Source organism: Sitodiplosis mosellana, unplaced genomic scaffold (assembly GCF_009176505.1).
Source record: "Sitodiplosis mosellana isolate CC-2019 unplaced genomic scaffold, AAFC_SMos_1.0 Smas_scaffold_6191, whole genome shotgun sequence".
NCBI lineage: Eukaryota > Metazoa > Arthropoda > Insecta > Diptera > Cecidomyiidae > Sitodiplosis > Sitodiplosis mosellana.
Window position 1 is genome coordinate 5,552,515 of NW_022601432.1, and position 24,536 is coordinate 5,577,050.

Below are 24,536 nucleotides of genomic sequence, written 5' to 3' on the forward strand. Positions count from 1 at the left end.
AATCTCTTTTATTGTAAGTCAAAATTATTATGGAATACATGGAATTCGTATTTATAGCACATTGACTTTTGCTGGATGGTTTAATGTTCCATGCTTTTCTGTAAATAAAGAAAAATGATGGTTTTCACGTAAATTCTATGGGCATTTGTTTCATTCGTCTTTCTTTTTTTTTCCGTCAAAGAATCTTTTCTCGATGGATTTTGCATCTCAACGAAGAACAACAGTCTCAACAACACCAGTAATAATAATTTCATTTGAATTGGCGCTGTTTCACTAGCGGCACTTGTTGAAAACAACGATGAGCGTCACACGGCATACATATGACAGATCTGAGAAGTGTCAGTTTACTTCAGTTCAGAGTAAAATTGTGTGTTGTCGGTGCAAACGTTTACACGTTTGCTTTTAATTTCGTTGTTAATACGGAATTTGGAACATTTAAAGCAATTGCAGCACAATGTCTGAGCGAAAAGTGTTGAATGTAAGTACAAAACTGGTTTTTCTTCTGAACATTACATGAAAAAAAGTCAAATTTTTATTATAGAAAATGCTAACCTTGATTTTTTTGTATCTATTTCTACCAAACAGAAATACTATCCGCCGGATTTCGATCCGTCGAAGATTCCACGCATGAAATTGGCCAAAAATCGCCAATACACCGTTCGTTTGATGGCCCCATTCAATATGCGATGCGTTACATGCGGCGAATACATTTACAAAGGCAAAAAATTCAATGCACGCAAAGAAGATGTTGAACACGAAACATATTTGGGCATTCGCATTTATCGATTCTATATCAAATGCACGCGATGTTTGCAGGAAATTTCATTTAAAACCGATCCACAGAATACGGACTATGAAATTGAAGCGGGTGCAACGCGAAATTTTATGGCATTGAAATTGGCCGAAGAGCAAGCAAAGAAAGAACTTGATGAGCTGAAAGAAGAAGAGGCTAGCAATCCGATGAAATTGCTAGAGAATCGAACACAACAATCACGAAATGAAATTGAGCTGTTGGAATCGTTGGAAGAGCTCAGAGATTTAAATCGACGACAACAAAGTGTTGACTATGAAGAAATGTTAAAGCAATATGTACCACAAGAGACGCCCGAAGAGATGGAAAAACGTCTCGAACGTCAAGACGAAGAGTATATTAAGTAAGTGAATTCAAAAACGTTTTTGCAATCATGAATGTTTTACTGTTGGAAAGTCTAATAATAATGTATTTTGCCCATTGCAGGCAAGTAAAATTCCACGGTTCAGGTGGGAGTGTCGTGAAACGAGTGGCCGAAGAGCAAATCATCGAAGTTGAAGATTTGGCAGCCAAACAATCCAAACCAACAATTGACACGGAGAAAAAATCAAGCCAATTTTCGTTAGGGACATTCAAAAAACCGCAAACAAGCCGAATTGGTTTCGGCCAAAAGTCTTCATTAGCGAATTTAGTTAAACGAAAATCAGTCACACCTACTTCAACAACTACCTCGGTAACTGTTACAAAGAATACCAGCGTTTCGACTACGGAAGCGGTTGTGGACAAACCTTCACCTCCACCAGCAAAAGTGACCAGCACAACAAATGCACTGTCACTGCTCGGTGGATACGATAGCAACAGCGATAGCGACTAAATCTTAATTATAATTCTCGATAGTTCATATGAAAACTTCGTTTATATTGTTTCAAGTTGATGGAAAAAATTAAATTAAGCACATTTTTCGAAGTACTCAGCTGTGTGTTGGTTTCATTAAGTAATAATTAACTAGTCGTTTCGATTTGAGTTTCGATATCTATTTCGACGATAGGTATTGGTGTCCATTGTTCGTTCCGTGGCACCAATGCCACCGCTACAATTTTCGGGATCTTCTGGACACGCTGTCGTGCATTCCTCAAACGACGTAAAAATATTCCGTCGCTCTTCCTTTATACAATCGGTGTTGAACACCGTACACGTACATTCGGTCGCATTATAGAATAAGTAATTTGTTGTGACGTCAGATCGTTCGCATTTGTCCGGATCGGGTAAAGTCATACAAAAATCTAAAAATGGTTTGAAAAATTATCTCTTATTCTTTCGGCCTTATGGTTTGATGTGTGTGTGTGAGTACCTTTATTTTTGCATGGTGGCAAACTACAGTCAACCGTTTCGAACATTGGCGGGCATTCGGGATTGTACGACTCTCGTGTACGATTCATTTTGCCAGTGCCACAAGTTACATCACAAGTATCGTATTCCCATTTATTTTTGTGCGGTGTATTGCTACAATCAACTGTTGCTTTTGATTGATCCTCTTCCGCAGGCGCATCAGTCTGAGTCTCCGTATCAATCGATTCGGTTGGATTATTATCGTCCTAGAAAAACCCAAGCAACAATCATTAACATTGCCTAGAATCTATTGACAATTTTGAATGTCATTCAAAAGGATTTTCTTTTTTTCTTTCTTTCTTTCTTCTTCTTCTTCTTCTTTTTCTTCTTCTTCTTCTTCTTCTTCTGAATTGATGATTGAATGCACGCGCATAATAAAAAGTATGAATTCGAATTGATATCACATGATACAACAGATTTTCGGTTTTATTTGCAAAACAAATTCAATGATTACAATATGTGTGACTAAATGCTAATGTTACAAACATACACAGCAACAGAGATACAAAATTCAAACATACTAAACAAGTATATGAGCTAATGATGGATTTAAATGATGACTGCGCAAACTACCAGCTGTTTACCTGATTCCGACGAACGCACATTTCCTCAATCTCACACGTTTCCTCAATCACTGGCGGCCGCCGATCTCGACCCTGAAATATTCAATAAGCATATGATTTTAGGAGGAAAAAATGGTTTTGTTTGTTTAAAATTCGCTATGCAAAGCGATAACTTACGGCGCATTCTTTGAACGATCCCTTTCTAAATTTCAACGTTTTCGTACGTTTTCCCTTTTCGTATTCCGAGTTTTTACATTTTGGAGAGCACGGCGTCCAGTCGCTGTAATATGATTTGGATTCACACTGTGGATCGTATGGAACGTTCTCTTCATTCTCTGCAAATATCCCAGTTTTTTTTTTTCAAGTTCAACACAAAATGAATCAGTTGTGCGAAACTCAAACGAAAAAATTCAACAGAATCGGAAGAAGTATTTGAGCGAGATGAAAAATCATAAAATGCAAGCAAAGCAAAATTAGAAACAAGTTGGAAAAAAAAATTGGGATCAAAAAGGGTAGATCGATGAGCCACAAAGGAAAAAAAAAGTAAAGAAAGTTTGTAGAAAAGATGGTTGAAAGTTCAATTTGAATTAAGAAATAAGAAGAAAGGAAACAGATCATCCAATAGAAGCATAAGAAAAAGGGTTTTCTATGGTATGGATTAGAATCAATTGTGTATACCATATGTGCATGGTGGCATGATGCACGTTTTTGTTTCAAACAATTTTCGATGGCATTTGGTGGCTTTATCCGGATTCTTGTAATATCGTTGTCGATATTGTTTACCAGTTCCGCCACAAACGGCTCCCGTGCACTCACCCCAAGCACTATATTCACCAACCTGACAATCATCACTCGCTAAGCTCACCACAGTAAAGATGTGTTTTTCAAAATGAGATGTGTCGAATTTTCATATGATCAAATATGAAGTGTATACAAAAAAAGATGCGTGTATTCGAGAGAACAAGAAAAAAATAGTAAAACAAACAATGACAATTTACTACAAAATTACCGTTACATCAACAATCTAAAACCTAACTACAAAGCGTGTGAAGCTTTGGGAGAAAAAAAAATTATTGCCGAAGCTCAAAACAAATCCAAGCGCTTTATTCACCTGATTGCTCAGCCGTACAGTTTTTCTCGTATAATCGTTGCCGCAACAATGTCAATCGGGCGAGTGGCTTCATTTTTGAACCGCTTTGACTGTAAAATGGTGAGTCTACATTGTTTGGCGATTCGGATGAGATACGACGAATATACTCCGGCGGTCGTGACGGTTGATCGGGCGCCTGGAAAATCGTAACGAAATGTTAAGATTAGAATACTAGTAGATACAAGGAATTTTTGATTCTAAGGGATGGAAATTCAGTGTTTAAAATGTCTTGAAATTCAAAGTTTGAATAAAAAAGCATGTCGATCTCAGAAGAATCAACTAAATTATTGAAAATAATGAAAAGTTTGTTTTTGAACACAAGTGTAATTAGTAATTACATCATAAGTGGCACCTTTGTCGGTACCAGCATCCCAAGGATATAAATCGACGATTTTGCTCTCGAGCCAAGTGCAATCCGATTGGCACAATTCCAACGAAGTCACGCCAACAAACCAATCAGGCGATGGAGAGATCATCGATACGAATGACACCAAATGATGCTCAGGATCAACACGAAATACAGCAAATGTTTTTCCCGTTATATTTGGATACGATAAACCACGTGCTTTAATTATCGTACGGATGCTGTCACTCTATCGGAATTGTTTGATGGATCATATTACTTTTTATTTTTATTTTTAAATTAATTTATTTTAAAAATTTAAATTCCAAAGAGGAATGAAGATTGGACAAAAACATCAATACGATTATGAATTATGCGCACCTTATTTTTCAGTTCAGCTTCAAGTGTTCGGGTGGATCCCATTTCAGCAACTTCCTTCAAGCCCTCACTGGCAAAATCTCCATTGGCCCAAAATCTTCATTCGATATTTAAAAAAAAAACTCATTTGATTGCATTGCTTGACTTAAAACCAGTCATTGATTGAATTAACAAAGAAACAGTTTTACCCATTGCCAACCGTGTGCGTTGCTCCAATAATATCGCCAAACTTCGTGGTGTAAACATTGCGAGGGAAGTCCTTTGGATGCGTATTCCGTGACCATAAACCTTCGAATGTTAACTAAAAATAGAAGAAAACACCTGAATGACCAATGATTCAATACCATAACCAACTTTCACGAATAAAATACAACACCTCATATTTAGCCTCATAGCAAGCACAACACTCTTCAACTATATTTGTTATATAATCCTCTTGAGTATCTTCATCTTCACAGAAATCTTTGCTCAATGGTCCATCGTCCATATACCAAACATCGCGATGTTCAATTACTGTTGCTCGAAACGTAACACATCCGCTGCCCGGTTCGGGTGCAGTCCAATTGACGGCAATTTCATTTTTTGCCGTTTCACTCGTGTGTGTCATAACATTACCACAAATAAGCTTGATCAACGTATTGTCTTCGCTCACTTTGAATGTACCGTGTTTGATTGGTGAAAAATCCTTCAAAGTCAACAGTAAGAAATGAGTATTTTTTATCTCAAATTTTTGAATTTGATCGAAGTAGATGCAATTTTAAATCAAAACAAATGAAATGAAAGTCTTCAAAAAATATATTTTTCAAGCTCAAGTATGAAATAGAAAATGATCTTACTTCTGAGAAAACCGATGTCATGTTTGTTTTCTGTTCAACGGCTAAAAAGAATCCGGTGAACGATGGTCGAGGTCGATCACGGATGCGAACTGCATTATTGGTTCGTTCAAGGAAAACTAAGTCGAAAATAGACAAATTCTCGCAGATTAAAATCAAATTTATATGAAAAAAAAAGAAAAATTTATCAAAAATTGAACCCAGAGAAAAAATCATAGAAAACTGCAATATTTCGGATTTGAATGCTGTTCAACTGAAAAGAATGACTAAATTACAGTCTTACTCGTGTATTGTCTGCCTGGTTTATAAACGCCAGAATCGTCAGAGAATCGAATACGAAAGTTGCCTGTTGATGGTGATCGCTTTGCGCCGGATCCTTCTGGAATACGACTGCAATGACCTGCATGCGCAACATCAACATAGCTAAACGCAATGATCACATGTACGATTAAATTAACTGTAACAAATTTGCGTGCAAACATCTCGCATCGGATAGCAAAATAGGTGTCACACAACAAGTTGAACGCTGCACGAATTTTATGATTGTGTTAGAGAGGAAATGGTTTACGCATCCGATTTTCATTGAACGTTTGAATGTCGTATTAGCACAAGCACTGCAAGAGAGTTTCAGTCGGCGAGCGAGCAAGCGAATTTTCGACCGAAACACACCCGTTATATATATGCACCAACACAATAAAAGAAAGACTCCAAACGAATATTTTTTGTATTGTTTTTCTCAATTTTCAAATAATAACTCCGCTTGATTGATGTTAATTAATGTGCTGGTCAAACTATTGCAATCGGTTGGACACATGAAATAAAAAGTAAATAAATGAACAGAATACACAAATCCCATTCACTTCACACACAATATGCCCCCTTCGTCGAATGTAGGGCCGCAAAAATTTCGGAATTAATCACATGCGTGTTTGCATTACACACTCGAACCAAAACTGACAAGCTGAGTAGCAAAACAATGAATCAACTCGATGCTGATTGATACACAGATTGATTTAAACTAACGAAAGAACGGGGAAAAAAAGTCGACATTGTGATGAGAAGGGGCCACCAAAACAACAGCAACAATCTTTTACTCCACAAAACAACGATTGCACCATTCAATTTTATTAGGTTACAATTTGATAACCAGCTGGACACGATGTTTATAATAATAATCATCATACACATGGTGAATCGCATCCTCACTCTCTCACTCTATCTAATTAGCTCGGTGTGTGTGTGTCTGTATGTCTCCCTTTCGATTTGCCTTTTTCTTAAACATATTTCAAATATTTCATCACTTTTACATGCAGAAAGTTCAATACTTTACAACGGTTCAATATTTTTGCTTGCAATAGTTTCCTCATTTTCACTTGAATGTATTCGAGTGTTCCAAAGTTTTTGCAGGAATTGATTTCGCAATACCGTTGCCATATCACACACATTTCGGTTCGATCGTCATAATCGGTTCTCTTTTTTGTCTTCGCGTATGTGATTTTTCTTCGTAGCATAGTCCAGGAGCAGCGAGAATAAACATCAACAAAACGAACAACGTACACGCAATATTATCATGGTCATGTCACGGGCACAGTGATAACAGCAAAATAAATCGTCGTCGAGACTCATTCAATGAAAAATTGCATTGCAAAGCGCACAGAACGCAGACGACAACAACAAACAAAAAAAAAAGCACACGCCGCAACCGATGATCATTTTAAATAAATCGTTCGCTGTTTTGCATTGCAGCACCAATACTGCTGTTGCCGCCCACAAGTCGACGTATAAAAGCAAACGTATTTGAATTTTCTTCGGAAATTGATAAATCAATTCGAAAAAGGAAAGTTCAAAAGCGAAAAAAAGTCAGTTTTTTGTTTGTGGGCAAATACGGTGGGCTCACAATCAATCGAAAGCAATGAACGAAGAAAACCACAGTCAAATGTTGTGATTTTGTGTAAACCTAAGATTATCGTTTTGTTTGTTATTGTGGAATTTCCAAAATAAGTACGTATTATTTTACTTTTTAGCGTTTTTAAGGTACATTAGAACAAAAAATCATTGAATCAAGGGAAACAAATTTAAACGTTATTATTTACATTTTGTATATGAGTCGGTTATTTTTAAACGCATTCATTTTAACCGAAACAAAAGTTAGATTTTTTTCGATTTGAACCAATTGAGAATGAAACCAATTCATTTCAAATGGAACACCAAGCCAACGACAGATCTAGTAAATTGGCCGACCCTTCACGATATGCGTATGTGTGAGCGTGTGTGTGTTTCTGTTGCTTCACCGTACCACACAAAATTCGGTGTATTATGCATCGTATGTTCTATGCGGCGTCTTGTACGGACAGCAGCATAACATCCATCTCTTTTCATGATGTGGAATAGTGTTGCATGTCAATGCATAACCACTCAATATGTATTGGTGCTGTCATATCTCATTCCCAGTTTGATGTTTGGATTATTTGTTTTTCCTTTCAAACGTAGTTTATATATACACAAAATATGCTACATGATGCGTCTCATTTACGGAGAAAATGACTAGAGAGAATAAAATAAACAGCATAACAAGCTGAATGTCTTAAGCATGCAATCTATATTTCGTTATTTACTATATCTGCGTAGAGATATTTATATGCATGTATGTCAATGCATTTTCTCGATAATTGCTGAGAGCTCTTGCATTCGTACGGAAAAAACGCATTCTCACGTACACAATATATGAGTACGTGTGTGTATTTATATTGTTCGCTCTGGCTGATGAATACTGAAGAATACACAAATCGGTCGATTTTGACAGCGCAAACGCACGCGCGCGCTCTCGTATATACACATTAATTCTGTGTGCTGTTGCTGTTTTTCTTCTCCTCTCGTTCCCATATACATACATATATATAATATATGATCATTTTCGAATGCAGTTTTGTGTGTTGCAAAAAGAGTGAGTGAGAAGGAGAGTGAATTTTAGTTGTTGCTTGTTCGATGTAGCATTTTCAGTTGGCAGTATTAAATGCCGTTGTGTGTCATGCGCTCGGCAATAAATTCGTTGTGTATCCTTAAACACAAATCACAACCACAATCGAACGAAGTGAAGTGAAGAGAAAAAAAAAACAATATAAACCATCCATTTGGGAGAGAGAAACGAAAAGGATAAAATTCTCTCGGTCTCTTTCGTAGCAGCAAAGTGCTGCTCTTGGTGTTGTTTGACTCTCGATGATGGTGCTATTTAGTCATTTAAAGTAGTGTTCAAGTCAAGCAACGACGTCAACGTAGTTTGCTTGAGTTGTTCACAAAGCAGTCAATTCAATGAACACCAAAGCATTCATTAGCATACTGAAGAAGAAAGAATGAACAACAACAAAAAACAACCGTAATACGATGAAAAAAAAAACGAACCCAATATAATCACATACAAACGAACGGTGCACTGATAACAAAGTTTAGAGAAGAAAAAAAAAAGAATAACGAGCGAGTAAATTAAAAAAGAAGAAAAAATCATATCTGGACAACGTCAAAACATACAATCGAACCGGTCTCTTGAATAATGTAAAGAAATTTTTTCGTTTAACGTGGACTTTTCCGAATCAATTTTCCAGTTTAGTTGCAATTGGCCAGTGTGTGTGAGTTTTTTGTATCGAAATCATATACATACAGAGAGAAAATAACAGTGAAAGTAGAACTAAAAGCGAAGAGAAAGAGAGAGCGTGAGTCAATCAAGACTCAAACGTCCGTTCTATATTACGATTTTGGAATGAGCAATTGGGTGCTCTGGATTTTTGTCTTTAGTCATCGGTGTGACTAATCGGATTTGAATATTACACACGAAATATTGCACGAATTTTTTTTTGTTATTGGGATATTTTGTCGTTTGTTTTATCTTTGAGGGAATTCTGTCGGTCAGACCCAACTCGGTCTTTTTTTTTCTAGTGTCAAATATTCTTTTTCTTCACATTTTTCCGTTCGTTACGAAATTTGAACCGAGGACAAAATCAGCAGTAGCGATACATTTACAAAAAAAAAATCAACAATAGCATCTCATGAAATAAACAAAAAAACAAAAGAAAAAGAAGTGAAACAGTTACGATAGCAACATGAATTATGTCTAATCACGATAATCGCATTTGATATGTTTTAATTGTTGTGTATCGATTCGTTGCTGCAACTTAACAAAATAGAAAGAACAGCAAGACAGAAAAAAAAACACACACAGAGAGAACGAACGAAAGAAAACTACGTTCACGTAGTTCGTGTGCGATACGTGTTTATGAAACGTCTCGTAACTTCTGACACACACTCAACCAGTGTAGAGGGCTGTTGATTCACTTCGTTCCACTGTATTATTTCGTTGGCTGCTGCTTTTTGCTTCGGTCGCTTTCGGGGTGGTGTTTATTACGGTGGTGGCGTGCAGTATAACGATTTTCGACGTCTTTAACAAACAATTAAAACGCGCACCGTCCTCAATATTTTATCAGAAAACGGAAATCTAAATGAAAAATCGACCAGATCGACGCAACGATTTAAACGAAACGACAGAGAAAAAAAAGGACACACCAACGCGTTAACATCAATCGTTGGGCAGCATTAAATTAATGACATAAGCATAAAAAAAAAATCTACAAAGGAAACAAGAGAGAGAGGGAGAACGAGAGAAGACAAATAAGTAAAATACACAAAACCAAATATATAAATAGAATGAAATCAAATAAAGTGAAGCAAAATTATTCGAAGTATAAGAAGGTATCGACAAACATCAAAGGTGATTTGCTATTGGATGATAGTTTTTTATCGAATCATTCCAAAGACGATTCACTATCAACTGACGCGGTAAGTTTTGGCTCACCAAGAGCTGATATGATTTTTTTGTTTTTTTTTTTTTAATTTAAGTTCACGAAACATATTCGATGGGGGAAGAAAGAGAGTGGGCAGAAAAAAATTACCAGAAATTTCAAGTATTTGATGATTTAGTTTTTGCTTTTTCTTTGTAATTTCGCTTTTTTTTACTTTTTCTTCTGATTATCCAACCATTTTAAATGGTTCTGTCGCGACATCAGTTCTTTTCAAACTCACAAGATACTTTTCTGTTTGAAAAGGAATATCAAGAATCTTTGAAATGTTCGTGTCTTCGGTTATTTTTTCTCCATGCGCTTTTAGGGAATGCAATTTGTCTTATGGGTAACATATTGCATTTCTCGTTCATTCGAGCGTTTTTTTTTGTGTATGTGCCTTTTTTTGTCGCTTATCCTTTCGCATTTCTGTGTCTTTTTTTTCCGTTCGGGATTGCAATCCAGTCAATGAACTCGCATTCGAAGTCGGCGCTAATTTTTGCAAGCTGACATGGTAATCTCCATCAACTGACAAACATTGTTTTATTCTACTAAATGGAAACTTGATGAAACTGTACAAATATTTCGACATTTTATGTTTTTTCCGTCCAACTTCTCCTTCCATTTCGCATTTAAATCGGATGAAATTGCATGTGCGGCATTTTTCGTTCAGCATTCCTTGTGCCCGTGCCTTTTTGTTTCGGGATGCGGTTTTTTCTGTTGTTGTCGTTGCCGAGAGATAGATAGAATATGAAAAATTGTTTGTGACAAGCCATTAAGAGTGATGAACATTTTCAAATTTAGTTGATGCACACACTCATGGACAGAGCGTTCCCCGCATAAAAAGCGAGTCCAACAACTAACAACACCAGTGTAGCAGGAGCACAAAAATAGTGGCGATGAGATTTAAGCCAGATGCCTCATTCACAATCGATATCGCATCACAAGCCAAATAGTAAACAAAAGTGTGAATACGATGAATCATTGCATAGCACTTCTTCTTACCCCCTCTGATTTCCACATGATGGGCCAAAACGTTTGTCTGCCTTATTGAGAGCACATTTCATCGAATGAATATGTTGAATTTTTCAATAGTTATAGTGGCATCAGTATATTTAGCAGCGGCGAACATCGAAAATTGCCAATGTCAAATCAACCTCCACGGTGTATGGCAACAGCAATAGCACAACAATGTACTCTGCACACAGCAGAGTGCACACATTCGACAGTTGTCGTTCATTTTGGAATCGGAAAATGTGTTGACGACACACGTGCTGTGTATGTGCTAGTCTCAATTCACTGATTGAGTTTTTCGCATATCACCTCCAATTTTGCACCACGCATCGAGTGCACACAACCGAAGCGAGCGGAGAAAGAGCGAGAGAGAGAGAGAGACATTCGAGAACAACTGATTTTCAATAAAGCTCACTCATTCAAGAGTGCTTTCCATCTTCTCGCTCTCGATACACAATCACCACAAACATTTCAAGCACTATGAACATTCAACATTTCAATCTCTCTTATCATTTCGACATAATGGCACTTTGCCGTGTGTGTATCCGCAAAGCAACATGTTTCAAATATATCTATTTAGAGAGTGAATGAATGCAAGAGAGAAAAGAGTGGCTGTGTCGTGTTGCGTCGACAACAGCAGCAACCAAAAAACAACAACAACAACGATGACGATGATAAATAAATTTGGTGTTTTGGGTTTTCGCTCGGCTTGCTTCTCGTATCTCATACACCGAAACTCTACTTTGTGGTCACATTGCCGAATGACTCTCGCCTTTTTCTTTCCGCAGTCAAAACACTGATTATGGTGTGTGTGTGTGTGTGTTTATTTTTCGAAACAGGAGCTAATTTGAAAAATTTGTTATATATATATACTGAAGCACCGAGAAAAAAAAGCCACACACGCGCCAAATACGAAATTTGTGATGCGATTCGACGTCTGACACTAATCAAAATAAATGATGGTTTTTAATGTGAAGAAAATTACCGACCACCAAATTAATTTAATGGGAAAATATGAGGTCCACATGCAATAATTAAAATCCGATTTTTTGCTGCTGCCACCAACGCTGCTGCACACATTTCCATTCAAATTAATTTAGCTCCAACCGAAAACTATTTGCAGCCAAATGTTGTGCAAATGCAATCGGGATCATCGAAATTGAATTGGCATTTCTACCGAGTTGTTCCTTCTCTCTCTCTCTCTCTCTCTCTCTCTCTCTCTCTCTCAGCCTCCATCTTTGTGTTTCTGTTTATTTTTGTGGTCAATGCAATTGACATTACCAGAACACCAATTCCACAATGTCAGCTTCACGGGGAGTACAGAAAAAAGTAGAAGCGTTGAAGTCGTACAAATTTATTTCGTTTTAAAATGATTCACTTTCCAGATTCAGCAATTCAGACAAAAAAAAAAACCAGCGAAACATATAATTTGACTGTTATCACAGAGATAGAAACAAAACTGGGAATCATTCAATTGAATTATATCGCAGGCCTGTATTTAAACGACATTCAAAAAAAAGCGGAAAAAAATAGAAAATAAGACCATAGTTAAAGGCATTTGGGCATAATAATGTAGAAAGAAAACTAAAAAACACACACAGAGACTTGAACATACAAAATTATAGTAAAAGAATACAATCACTAACTACTATTTGAAACATCAAAACCAAAACGTCCATTATAGTGGGTTTTATTTAGTAAGGCTTTATTTAATTTCTCATTTTATTCGATTTTCGTGAGATGTATAATTTGTTCTCTCTCTCTATCGTCACCGTGTATCATCACGGTGTAGAGTGTTTAAAATGACCGCGGCATATGCCATTGTTTGAAACATTGTAACAATAAATTTGTTTTTGCGCACACACACACACACACTCACTCAAATGAGTGATTGAGTCAGAGCGCAAAAAAAATGTGAGAGAGAGAGAGAGAGAGAGAGAGAGAGAGAGAGAGAGAGAAGACGAATCGTGAAACTGAAAATCCAGTAAAAACTCGTTTGTTGCGCTTTGTGTTTAATTGAACGCGAAAAAAAAACGCTATGTGTTGCCAGTGATTTATTTCATTTTCCTAATTATTTATTTTTGTACTTGGCATTGCATAGCCAGAATCACCCATATTCCGTGTGGTGATCGTGCTGAGCCATAAATTTTCGATAAAAATCACACCCGCATTGAGAGAATAAAAAAAAACCTGACCCATCAGTTCATGAAACTATTCACCTGTACAGTTCTGGATAGCTCTGGTGGAAAGTTGTATCGGTCTTTTTTTTATCAACTTCAATGTATGATAATGATATAGTCATGCAGCTAACTAAAAATAGATGAAACGACACAAAAAACCATTGACGACAAACGAATTATTCCGAATGATCGAGATGCCGGTCGTCGGCTAAATGACAATTTCTGTGTGTTGAGTGAGCTTTTGATCATTCACCTTTTGTTCGTTAACAATTTTTAATCATTCTCAAGATACTAATGATCTTAAAATCCATTCTCTGTCAGTCAAACAATAACAACGTGAACGGACTGCCGAATACGGAATTGTATTTGAGGGCTTTTTTTCCCTTTCTCTCTCTATTGTTTACTAAATTAAAGGCGTTAATCAATACACTAATTGTGAATGAAGTTAAACAGCTTTTTGTTGTTGAACATCGCCTGACAAACGGTATTTAAATTGTCAAAGCGATTGCGTCTGTTTATTTTGTGTTTAATGCTCACCGCAGTGAGAGACTCTCTTGTTTCGAGTTTGTTTGTAAATCCTAGTTAACAACATCTATAGAAAAAAAAGTTGTTTTTTTTTTATTTGTGATGTGGCCAGGTAAACACAGCAGTGAGTTTGACGACGACGACGATGATGATGATGACAAGAATTTTGAAAAAGCCACGGGCGACCAATTGTAGTGTGCTTTTACTTCTGAATTCTCTAAGAACCCCCTTGTGAAAAATAAATATTGGCCGGGTCGTGTGCTTAAAGCATGAAGAAGCATTTAAATTGACAATGAAAAAAAAAATGCAAAAAAAAAGAATAATCAGCATGACTTGAGTCATGGCAAAATACTGAAACGAACGAGACAAAAAAAAATAACAACAAGATATGGATAAAATGTGAAAAATAAATTGTTTGCTCGTCTCTATCAATCTCAATTTTGAATGATAAAAAAAAAAAATAACGAGAGCAAGAGACAGCGAGAGAGATATGAACACAACACGCAATCCCCACGACTGCGAATCGACAAACACTGGATATGCATACACTCATTCGAAGCGAATAAAATTAAATAAAAACTGAATCATCGAAGGTGTTTGCTTTTCGTTTTGTATTTTCTTCTCTCTTGTTTCGAAATGTCGAAATTGTGTGTGGATCTGTCTTTTGTGTTTATTTTAGTGCTATTGTACTGTGCGTCTATATCATCCTTTACCTTGTACGTACTCTCTGCGCTGTTTTCCATATATAATATTCTCATTCATACATCGGAATGAATGTGTTGCTCTGCTACATTCATTTATATATAAATTTTTTTCCGTTCCTGCGATTCGCTGCTAAAACTTTGTGTGCGTACGATCGTATTCTTGGTTGAGGTTTTTGCTGTGTGTTGTGTGTTGAAAAGCTGGAGGCGCGAGGTGCGCTCACACACAGTGAAAAGCGGTGGCGGTGACAACGGCAGCTACTACTAGCAGCAGCCATTCAATTCAAACAGAGAGAGAGAGAGAGAAAAGCGGCCCGAAAATATCTGTTTTAGTTCATAGAACAGATAGACAGTGGAGCTCCTGCCCGCTTGCCTCGTTCATTTCATATATCGCATAGTGTGCACGATACACATCAGCCATTTCAACTTTGAATCTCAATCGCTAAGCGCGCGCTAATAATAACGAAACCGACGTGAGCTGTAAGGAAATCGGCCATCAGTGAATCAGTTTCATCGCGTAAATTAAACCAATCAAGACGTGTGAGAGAAGTAGAGAAGAGAAATCAAACCGTACGACGAACCGCGTGATGATTCGGCAAAATAAAATTTTCTACATTTTTCCGTGGAAATAATAATTTCGACATTTTCACATATGTGCGAACACGCTACTGGTTTAACACGCATAGATAACCGGAATCAAAAGAAAGAAAAAAAAGTAACCAAAAAATCAAATGGAACAAAATTTTCCGGAAAAAAGCCAAAATCAAGAAGTGCTTCGCATTGTTGATTAAGTGACATTTTTCCAGCTTCAGCTAGCTCTTTAGTGATGCAATTTGCAATACTCGAATCAAGATGACAAATGGCTTGAACACACACACACACACACAACAGCTCTGCAAGAGTGAACTGCATTTTCGCAGAAAAAAAAACGAAAACAGAGAAAAGTTAACGGAAAAAAAGCGCAACCCCACTAAAACCAATTGAAAGTTAATGCATACAAAAGAACGAACGAAAATAAAAAAAACAATTCTCAAAGTGTTCTTTTCATTCGGCATTAATGGATGTGAAACCGTTGTAAAATCAATAATTCAACGACGTTCAAACCCGTTTAATGGTTAAATCAGAGCATTGTTATGCTCGGTTCTTATTTGTTTGGTGCAGCCGACAGTTGGTGCATTTGAAAAGCCAGAATTCTTGATCGAAGAGTGCATGTATTTCCGTTTTTGCAGCGATAACCAACCCGTTTACATATCATATCCCCGTGTGTCTTTGTCTATGACTGTGCAACTGTGTATATTTAGTTTTTGTGTTGTCTGTGCTTTGTGGAGCAAAAGAGGAACAATCCATGTTTCACATAAACCGCTCCATTTCCATTCCACTTTGTGGAAATCGCGTCAAACAGACGAAATCGAACGAAGACAAATTCAGAAACGCGCGGATTATATTCCTATTACGACCAATGAGTTTTCCCATTGAATTCATTCTCGGCTGTCGCTTTGTTTTTTTCCCTCTATCGTGTTCATATGCACTGCAGCAGTGCATATGTTTTTCGCGCGCGCACGACACGAATAGAGACACACATAGAACAAGCTTTTTTCTTCGCTTCGCTTGATATATCCCAATGTATACAGTCATTTATGCAAATAAACGTATCATCGGTTTCGTGCTAAATTAATTACAGTTGAATAACTTTTTCTTTATTCATACTTTCCATCCATTGAAAGCATTTGGCCCGATTCTCGTCCATCCGTTTGTTTCGCACGCTGTCGGCTCTTGCCATGCCGATCTATATATATATATATATATATGCATATTAATGATGATGTTTGTGAATTATGATGGAAAATATATTCTCGTTCATTTTCATTTCCAAGTAGCAAGATGAATGACATGTTTCACATTTCTTCCATTTCTTGTGTACGCATATTTAATCGATGTGCCTTCTGCCATTCTTTTCTATGCAAACTCGGTATGAAAAAAAAGTATCGAGAATGAATTTAATGCACACAATGGCGCTTGCATAGCCCCGTTGAAATATTTACTCATTAATCTAAACTCGGCAAATATGCTGCACAACAACAATCAAGACAACGACAACCACGGCTACTGACTTCGGCTACAAGCTAAAATGCAGCAAACACACGAAATATTTTCCGAAACCCATTCTTTAGTCGTTTTGCGAATCGAGCGAATGCAGAATTCCGGCCTTACTATAGCAACACAACTCCAATTATAGTCGTTGTTCTTCGTTTTTTTTCTTCCTCCGCTGGACTACAAACCGTCTCATTCAATGCAGCAGAAAGTTTTCCGTTCGCAATTAAAGGAACATTTCAACAATAAATCTTCCATTAAAACTCCCCCTCGTCCCCCTCTTACAAAATCTTAATTTCATGTTCTGGACATGGAATTTAGTTTCTAGTTTATAAGGAAAAAAAAATTCGATCCATTTTAACTTGACATTTTTCTTCGGGATTCTCTCTTTTTCATTTAACAATCGGATCAATTCCGAATTAATTTTTTTTACATTGTGTACAAAGAAGTGTGCCTATTTTGAAAATCATTGTTCGTGTGCCATAGGTCGAACAACTCAATTTGTGCAAATATCGAACCATTAAAGCTGGCTGCTCAATGAGCAATGCTCATTCCGAACAACGATCGATTCTATGTGTGTGTGTGTGTGTCTATATATAAATGTGTATGTGTACATTTGATTTTAGGACAGTGACGCATCGCACACACATTTCGAGGAAATGAAATATCGATAGATATCATTCGTGAATTATGACTATATTATGAAAAAATCCAATTATTAAGCGGAAATTTGCAGGTGCTGTTAGTTTAAATTATATAGAAGCGTCGAAAGGTAAACGAGCAGCGAGTGAGATAGAGGGAGAGAGAGAGAGAGACACTCGAATTAGTGATAAATCGGCAGTTGCATTGTGTGTTGATAGTGACGGTGCATTTGCATATATGCAAACAGTAAAATAATTGAAAATCCAATCACTTGTGCCACAGACATCGGGACGAGATGACGGCGGCAACGGTGGAAAATGATAAGAATGTGACCAATGACAAAAAAACCACAGACAACGCGGTAAATCATGTATACACACACATATTTTCTATCCAATCATAATGTTGATAACAAACTCAATAATTTTCATATCGAAAAAAAAAAAAATTATAACCAACCCAGATCGATTAGCCTAACATTATAGCATTAAACGTGTGCATTAAAACGAATTATTTTTCCATTAGACATTAAAATAATTTAACAGCCCAGAAAATGGATTTTGTATTTTTTTTCTCTTTCGTTCGAGAACACATTCTCGATAAGTTGAATTTAATGATGATTTTTTTTTTTCGCCTTCAATTTTATGACGAACATTTGTTTCAAATGCAAAATTGTGTACACATTTTGCACAATAGTACCGCCGAAATTGAAAAATACCACAACAACAACCACAATAAATTTTTTTTCTGTTCAAAACATCCATTTCATTTTATGTCTTCCTTGGATGAGAACAAAACAACGCTTGAAAATAGGACTTTCTCAAACCGAGTGATGCTCGACTAAAAAACGAATAAATTAATATCAAAATTATGTCGAGTTTTCAAGAGTTTATGAATAAGAACAGTATAAAAAAATGTGTGTGGTTGTGAATCGTTGACTTCATCATTTAAACCGTTGAAAAGTGAAAGAAAGAAAAAACCGTTTTTTGTTGCCTCCTTCTATTTCAATGATGATGACGAAAGAGAAAGAAAAAAAGCACACGCATACATGTCGAAGAGTTAACGACGAGTGGGAACATGGAAAGCATAAGCTACCAATTACATACTTTTCCTTTCGGTTTCAATGATATCAAAAAGGGAGACCGTACAAATGCTCAGCATAATCTGGTGTGTTTTTTGTTGTTGTTGTTTCTGCTACGAAATGATTCACTTTGACTGCGCGCACCGAAAGCATATACTTACAAAGCGGCTTTCTTTGTCTAAAACTCCACTAGTTTTAATTGAGGGCGAACGACGAGAAAATTACGGACACAGGAAAGTGCATGTGTGCACAAACAAAGAGAGCGCAGGGCTATGACTTCGTGTATGCTTTTTGAAATACACGAGTGAATCTCCCAGTAATGGGAGTGAACAAGAACGAAATAAAAAAACGAACGAATCGATTTGAATGCAAAAACACGTTTTGCGTACGAAGATGATGTGAACGTTTTTTTTTCTCTCTTCTACGACGTTTTCATTTGTGATGATGATGATGATGATGATGATGATGCACGCAGTTATTATGGCTACTGAACGGGATCGACAGACAAGGAGACAAGACAGATCGAAATACGCGTATCAAAAACATGGAACCCGTGAAAATAAATGGTGTGAATGGATATTTTTAGATTCATCAACTCCATGTGTTCCGACTCAATTATGATACTTAATATCATTTCGGGTTTTGTTATTTCAGATACTCAGTGTACGAATTTGATTCTCACGCAAAAACAACATAGAACGGTTTACGGACGTTTTTCAGGACATTTGATATATGATGGCCGCAAAAAAAATGTGGCAAATTATTTTGTTTTCGCCACTTGAAATTCTATTCTCTCGATGCGTATTTCATTGTTGTTGTGGTCGTCTCACACGCGCTCTCCTCCAGAAAATTGGCAACGACAACAATGAAAAACAACATTTACGCAACCAACCACACGGAATAACAGAGAAAACAACAATTTCAATTCGCAGAAAAGACGTTTAGCAAACAAGGTTTCATCGGATTAGTCAGCACATATATACGACAAAAAGCGTCAATGAAATTGAAATAAATTGTGTCTGTGTAATGCGCTCGATATAGAAATGACATAAAATTCAAATACGTCCATTTATAATTCAGTTGAAACGATCAATGCAACCTTCGCTATGGCACGCTCTTGCACTCACAGCAAAGCAATTTTTGCCTTTGTTTGAGTATCAATGAAAAGAAAGTCGTCCCGGTCAAAGACACAAATCATTTTACGCAAAACAAAAGGGGCAAGATAGACAGAGAGAGAGAGAGAGAGAGAGAGAGAGAGAGAGAGAGAGAGAGAGATAGAGAGTGTGTCCAATCAAGAGTGAAAAGAAACATTCTAGATTTTCATCGAATGATTTTCGCAAAACAATCGTAACAATAAAAACACATATGAAAATTCAAAAGTCATGACGTGGCTCCATCTAAATTATGAATACTTTATTCAACTAGAATAGCTTTAGCTGTCATTTGGCAGTCGCAACGTCAAGCGTTGTGTATAGATTGTTCTATAGTTTTGGTGCAGCCTTTGCTTAGTCGGTCAATGACAGCTGTAATCATATGACTCGTGTGTCATTTCTCGTTTGTTTTTTCTCTGTCCTCTTTTTCTAGCCAAAATATAAAATAATTTATTCATCACTTGCATGCATATTAATTGATTTCGTTCGTCAGCGGGATCATCGGTAATAATATAATAAAATTAATCCATTGCCGACATTCGATTCATACTCCCCATCTGAATGTATCAGAAAACAAAAGAAACATTCGTGATAGAAATCAGCTGATAAGACTACGAGACGAAAAAAAAAACGAATAAATGTGCCCCATTCGTATATCTCTCTTATTATTGACTGATTTCTCAGTAGCCACGCCAAAAATGAATGACACTGGCCATACTCATTTAAAATAGGTTGCACAAGTGCCGAATACATAATATCAAACAGTAATAGCACATTGCTTTAACCTGACCCATTAGTGTCCATTGTTTGTGTGTGTGTGTGTGGGGGGATGTGTATTGCATTCCCAATATATCCATAATACATGCCATTAGTCCTAGTCAATCCTGATAAAATCTACATAGCGACCTCCCCGAGCCGTACAAAACGTGTAACAAAAGTGAGGATTCAACTGAATTGATAAAATCGATTTGATTTGCACATGGATCGAATTTTTGTCCAAAAAAAAAAACATAATAAAACAAACACCTTGAGCTTCAACTAACCGAGAATAACAAAAACGCACGGTTCGGCTCGTGTGCTTCGTAAATTTCCATCGACAAAAAAAATAAAACATTCCAAGAGCATTTCAATTGAAACGTCAAAAATTCCATATCCGAGTTGTATAGTTTGCATAACTAATTTGCGTTTTATCAAATCCCATGTAAAATGGTCTTGAATTGACGGCGTACGTATAATATTCCAGTCATAATAATAAATACACAAAACTAACTCACATCATTTGCGTTAATACTGTTTGGAACAGAACACATATTGGATCAAGGAAGAAAAAAAAGAATAGACGAATTTAAATTAAGGTGAGCGGTTTTTTTTTAGAGCACCGAAAAAAAAATTCAGAGAATCGCGACAAAAGGAAAGTGTGTAGACGAAAAATGTGATAGTTGCGTATGAAGACGATCGAATGGTTTACGCACAAGAAATTTTGAATAGAAACGGAGAAGCATTTTGGCAGAAAAAAAATCATATCAAATAGTTCTTTTCTGCTTCGTCACTTACTCTCTTCGTTCTATCACTCGTCAGCTACTGTAGCCCGCATTTGTGTGTAGTTTCAGTCATTTTTAACGTCACAATGGAAGTAGAAAAAAACGGTAAAAACAAATCAATTAGAAGGATATAAAAACGATTATGAATCAATTGATAACAAAATAACAAATCACGTGTGAAACAAGGTCATAAATAGACCCACCTCGAGTATCATCCAACTGTACGCTTCACTTGAACTAGGTCCATTTATGACTTTGGTAAATATTGGTGTGGATATTGAAATTGACCAACTGACTGAGAAAATCTTACAACAACTTACCTACGGGCTTAAGCCGTATTACATCGTGTATTTGCACACACATTTTAATGTACAAAGCCACAAAAATCAAGCTTTGATAATAACTAATCGTTAATGTTTTATTTTATTCTCTTGATCTACGCTCTACTTTTCATCGACAGCATTTGATTGGCCGACTCGATTGGTCATCTCGACATTTTGGCCATATCCTTTCTGGTGGTAACACAAATGATTCGTGCACATTCAAGTCGAAAACCATACAACGGCCTAGAATGAACGAATTGAACTCGAAATTGAAATACAATAAAACATGAATGTGATTGTATTGTGTAGATCACATACCTCTGTACAAGATGCACTTCGCCGCACAGATGTCACGATGCCAAGTAGCAGTAAAAGCGTTCTGATCATTCATTGGGCTTGAGTGCCAGTTTTTCTGGAAGGCTATTTTCTTTGACCCCAATAACCCAATTCCTTTATCAGTTGCATCGTAATGTATTCGCTGCCATAATTGTGGTTTGGCCTTACGATTTTTGACACGAATCTTGCAAATACTTGTGTCACCAATTTTATCAAAACCTGGCAAATCGGATTCCGCTTCCGGCTGTTTGGATACTTTACGGCTGCGATGGCCTGCAACTCGACGTCGTTGACGTAGTTCACGCCGTCGTATGCGTCGATTGTACCGTCTCACTGCCTCTTCGGTATCCAATTGCTCTGGATTGTGGCTTTCGCGCTCACTTCGACGCTTTTCCCGGTGCTTCTCAGCTTTTTCGGCTCTAGTTACATTTGCTGTTGGCTTTTGGCTGGCATTTTGTTTTCGATCACGTTGCTTGCGCCGTCTGCTTCGATCAGTCACAATAACCGGTGGGAGTCTCACATCCTTGTGTGGGCGACAATCTTTGCACACTTTGAATCGGTCACTTTTTGTGCTTCTCGGAAATCGCCGCAAGCAATTGGCACAGGTTTGTGATGTATACGGCTCTGGTGTAAGCACAACATCCGTTTTGCCGTTCTTTTTTAGGCTAACTATGAACTTTCGCTGATCTGGTGATCGTTTTGTTCTTTTCACACCGATTTTCGAATTTGATGGGAACGCCGCATCACCAAGGAATACAACTCCTGTCTCATTGTTTGTTATGTGTTTAGCCATCAAATCCATTTCGCGATTAGACTCGATGTACTTGTGCAACGATAGCTGTGCGTACTTTCTTCTGGCGTATGTAGCCAATGAATCTGTCAACATTTTGATTTTGTGCTTAATGAATGATTTCCATTGTGATCCTCGCGGCGATACGGATGTGATCGGATAGCTTTTCAAGTCGCGCTGTTCTTTGTGCACGTACTTTCTGGTCATTTTCGTGGCCTGTTTGTCGCGCATTCCTTGTCGCGCACCCCAGTGATATTGAATACTCGATAATTTGATGTTGGTCTGTGAAATGAACAACAACAATGCAAATCTATGTTAATTTTCATATGATATTTCAACTTACTTCAATTCCAGTAGCGAGAGTCCGACGCACGCAGGCCATTTTTGTTTTCTGGCCGGGATCAATTCCTGACTCATACTTGTAACCGCCTTTGCTGACTGGCTTTTCGTACTTTGCTTTGATTTCAGACAGAGTCACGCCGGCTCCTTTGCGTTTGGGTCTGCTAAACAACACCGACACGGCACTACTGTTGGTTTGAATTTTGTGGTGAAACTCTTTCGAACCGGTTCTGAGCTGTCTGATTTTGTCCATATCGAACACAATTCCCCATGCCTCGTCTTTGTTCTCGCCTTGCTTGTAGTATGTACGATAATCAGCACGGATATCCCTTCCCCGTTCATTTCTCAACTGGCCAATGAAATCAATCAAATCTTTATGGTCGAATGGTATGTGCTTCAGTTTTGTATCACAGAGTGGAATAGCGGCGAAATTCTTCACTTTTGGTATCTTCGGTACCGACGGCTCTCGATTGTTCACTGGATCACGATCGTATGCTTTCCACTGTTCACGAAGGTGAGCCGTATCGATCAAAAATTTCTCGACAATTCGTTGCATGCCTATCCACATCCACAAAGACTCGAACCAGTCCTTTTGAATGTATTCGTACATTGTGAAGTATTTTACGAATGATGGGCCACAAAGCTGAGACACTTCCTTAAACAGTATTTCCATCTTCGACTTTCGACTTTCATCATCATCATAAGTCCAATCTTCATTATACATCAAATTTTTCATCGTATTTCGAATGTCAATGTCATCGAAAGGCAAGTATGATGCATCATAAATAACGCCAAGTGGGCTTCCTTTGTGATTGAATTCATGGCACTTTACACGTAGAAAGTGGGTCAATCTCACCCAACAGTGCGTCTCCAAATTTGTCTTCACATTGGCCACATACTGGTCCTTGAGAGCATAAACTTGGCGAGTCATTTGATGGCGGCGTGGCCATTCAAAGTTGGGGCTACCTTGGGTCACCATCGCGAGAAATGCGTCTGGCATTTGGGCTGTGAGTGGATCGTTGATGTTGTTCGATGTGACACAGTTGAAACAGTCTGTAATCAAATTTGCTCCGTTTTGATTCACGAAGAAGTCCAAATTGCCATCATCAAATGCTTCGTTAATTGTGTAGAGCATTAACATCGATGCAAGATGCATGACTTTCGTAGCATTCAAACATTTCTCGAAGAACTTATGGATCAGAAATTCTCTTTCTGTTTCTGTTAACTTCGGATTAATTATCGAATTAAATGCCAATTTGATCGCGCCGATTTCGATTGTGCCATTTTCTGTCGACTGTTTTTCTGGATCTTCTTTCCGATTGACACGTTTTTTCTTCACAATTGAGTGCTTTTTCATCTGGACTTTGTTCTCCCTTGGCTTACCAAACGTCTTATTGTGCCGCTTACGCCTCGCCATTGCGATGGATCTAAACGAGAGAAAATAAATTGTAGAACGAATGAAATGTTTGTTGCAAGCGATTAGCGATTGTGAAATTGGTTAACGCTACGGAAATCGAGAACAATGCACTGATTGATCGCTTTAAACGAATACGATAACAATGTGATGATATTCATCAGTCCGTCGCCAT

The 24,536-nt window shown here is 37.3% G+C and overlaps 4 protein-coding genes across 18 annotated transcripts in view; 2 read left to right on the forward strand and 2 right to left on the reverse strand.

The window, feature by feature from the left end:
* Nucleotides 1–337: 337 nt before the first annotated feature.
* Nucleotides 338–1,720, forward strand: LOC129576868 (splicing factor YJU2). The gene is made up of 3 exons (XM_055462807.1): nucleotides 338–478; nucleotides 586–1,154; nucleotides 1,238–1,720. The coding sequence occupies exons 1-3, from the start codon at nucleotides 455–457 to the stop codon at nucleotides 1,623–1,625; spliced, it is 981 nt and encodes a 326-aa protein (XP_055318782.1). The 5' UTR covers nucleotides 338–454; the 3' UTR covers nucleotides 1,626–1,720.
* On the reverse strand, nucleotides 1,649–8,739 carry LOC129576859 (spondin-1-like). 2 transcript variants are annotated; one of them, XM_055462751.1, is made up of 12 exons: nucleotides 5,691–7,411; nucleotides 5,411–5,526; nucleotides 4,951–5,259; nucleotides 4,763–4,875; nucleotides 4,578–4,671; nucleotides 4,192–4,446; nucleotides 3,815–3,989; nucleotides 3,382–3,558; nucleotides 2,881–3,038; nucleotides 2,725–2,796; nucleotides 2,103–2,346; nucleotides 1,649–2,034 (listed from the first exon to the last, which is right to left on the reverse strand). In XM_055462751.1, exons 1-12 carry the CDS (start codon nucleotides 5,887–5,889, stop codon nucleotides 1,757–1,759), a joined length of 2,190 nt encoding a protein of 729 aa, XP_055318726.1. In that variant the 5' UTR covers nucleotides 5,890–7,411; the 3' UTR covers nucleotides 1,649–1,756. The 2 variants fall into 2 exon arrangements, with proteins under 2 accessions (XP_055318726.1, XP_055318727.1); XM_055462752.1 differs by lacking the exon at nucleotides 3,382–3,558 and having other exon boundaries at nucleotides 5,691–8,739.
* Nucleotides 8,740–10,079: 1,340 nt separating this feature from the next.
* LOC129576856 (calcium-transporting ATPase type 2C member 1) overlaps nucleotides 10,080–24,536 on the forward strand; it is a 23,325-nt gene continuing 8,868 nt past the window's right edge. For 3 of the 10 annotated variants that reach the window (XR_008688931.1, XR_008688930.1, XM_055462736.1), the window contains exon 1: nucleotides 10,103–10,234. Coding sequence is in view for 4 of the 10 variants with exons in the window: in XM_055462736.1 (XP_055318711.1) it covers nucleotides 10,103–10,234 (132 nt within the window). In the remaining 6 variants the exon portion in view is untranslated. Of the gene's footprint in view, nucleotides 10,235–15,073; nucleotides 15,369–17,370; nucleotides 17,757–20,820; nucleotides 20,844–20,930; nucleotides 20,974–24,536 lie in introns of those variants that run through there. The other 7 variants (XR_008688932.1, XM_055462742.1, XR_008688933.1 and 4 more) reach the window with 5 other exon arrangements.
* The window catches only part of LOC129576858 (uncharacterized), a 6,182-nt gene continuing 1,485 nt past the window's right edge, over nucleotides 19,840–24,536 (reverse strand). For 2 of the 5 annotated variants that reach the window (XM_055462747.1, XM_055462750.1), the window contains 4 exons: nucleotides 22,952–24,374; nucleotides 21,801–22,890; nucleotides 21,480–21,725; nucleotides 19,840–21,199 (listed from right to left, as the gene is read on the reverse strand). In XM_055462747.1, coding sequence (XP_055318722.1) covers nucleotides 21,610–21,725; nucleotides 21,801–22,890; nucleotides 22,952–24,364 — 2,619 coding nt within the window. In that variant the 5' untranslated portion in view covers nucleotides 24,365–24,374 and the 3' untranslated portion in view covers nucleotides 19,840–21,199; nucleotides 21,480–21,609. Of the gene's footprint in view, nucleotides 21,200–21,479; nucleotides 21,726–21,800; nucleotides 22,891–22,951; nucleotides 24,452–24,536 lie in introns of all 5 variants that reach the window. The other 3 variants (XM_055462749.1, XM_055462748.1, XM_055462746.1) reach the window with 3 other exon arrangements.

Bases quoted from the DNA above. Each gene is read 5' to 3' on its own strand.
- LOC129576868 (XM_055462807.1), top strand. From the start codon at position 455: ATGTCTGAGCGAAAAGTGTTGAAT. The intron at 479-585 runs GTAAGTACAAAA...TCTACCAAACAG, and splicing joins CTGAGCGAAAAGTGTTGAAT to AAATACTATCCGCCGGATTT. The intron at 1,155-1,237 runs GTAAGTGAATTC...TGCCCATTGCAG, and splicing joins CAAGACGAAGAGTATATTAA to GCAAGTAAAATTCCACGGTT.
- LOC129576859 (XM_055462751.1), bottom strand. From the start codon at position 5,889: ATGTTTGCACGCAAATTTGTTACAGTTAATTTAATCGTACATGTGATC. The intron at 4,876-4,950 runs GTGTTGTATTTT...TTCTATTTTTAG, and splicing joins GCTATGAGGCTAAATATGAG to TTAACATTCGAAGGTTTATG. The intron at 4,447-4,577 runs GTGCGCATAATT...CAATTCCGATAG, and splicing joins AAGCTGAACTGAAAAATAAG to AGTGACAGCATCCGTACGAT.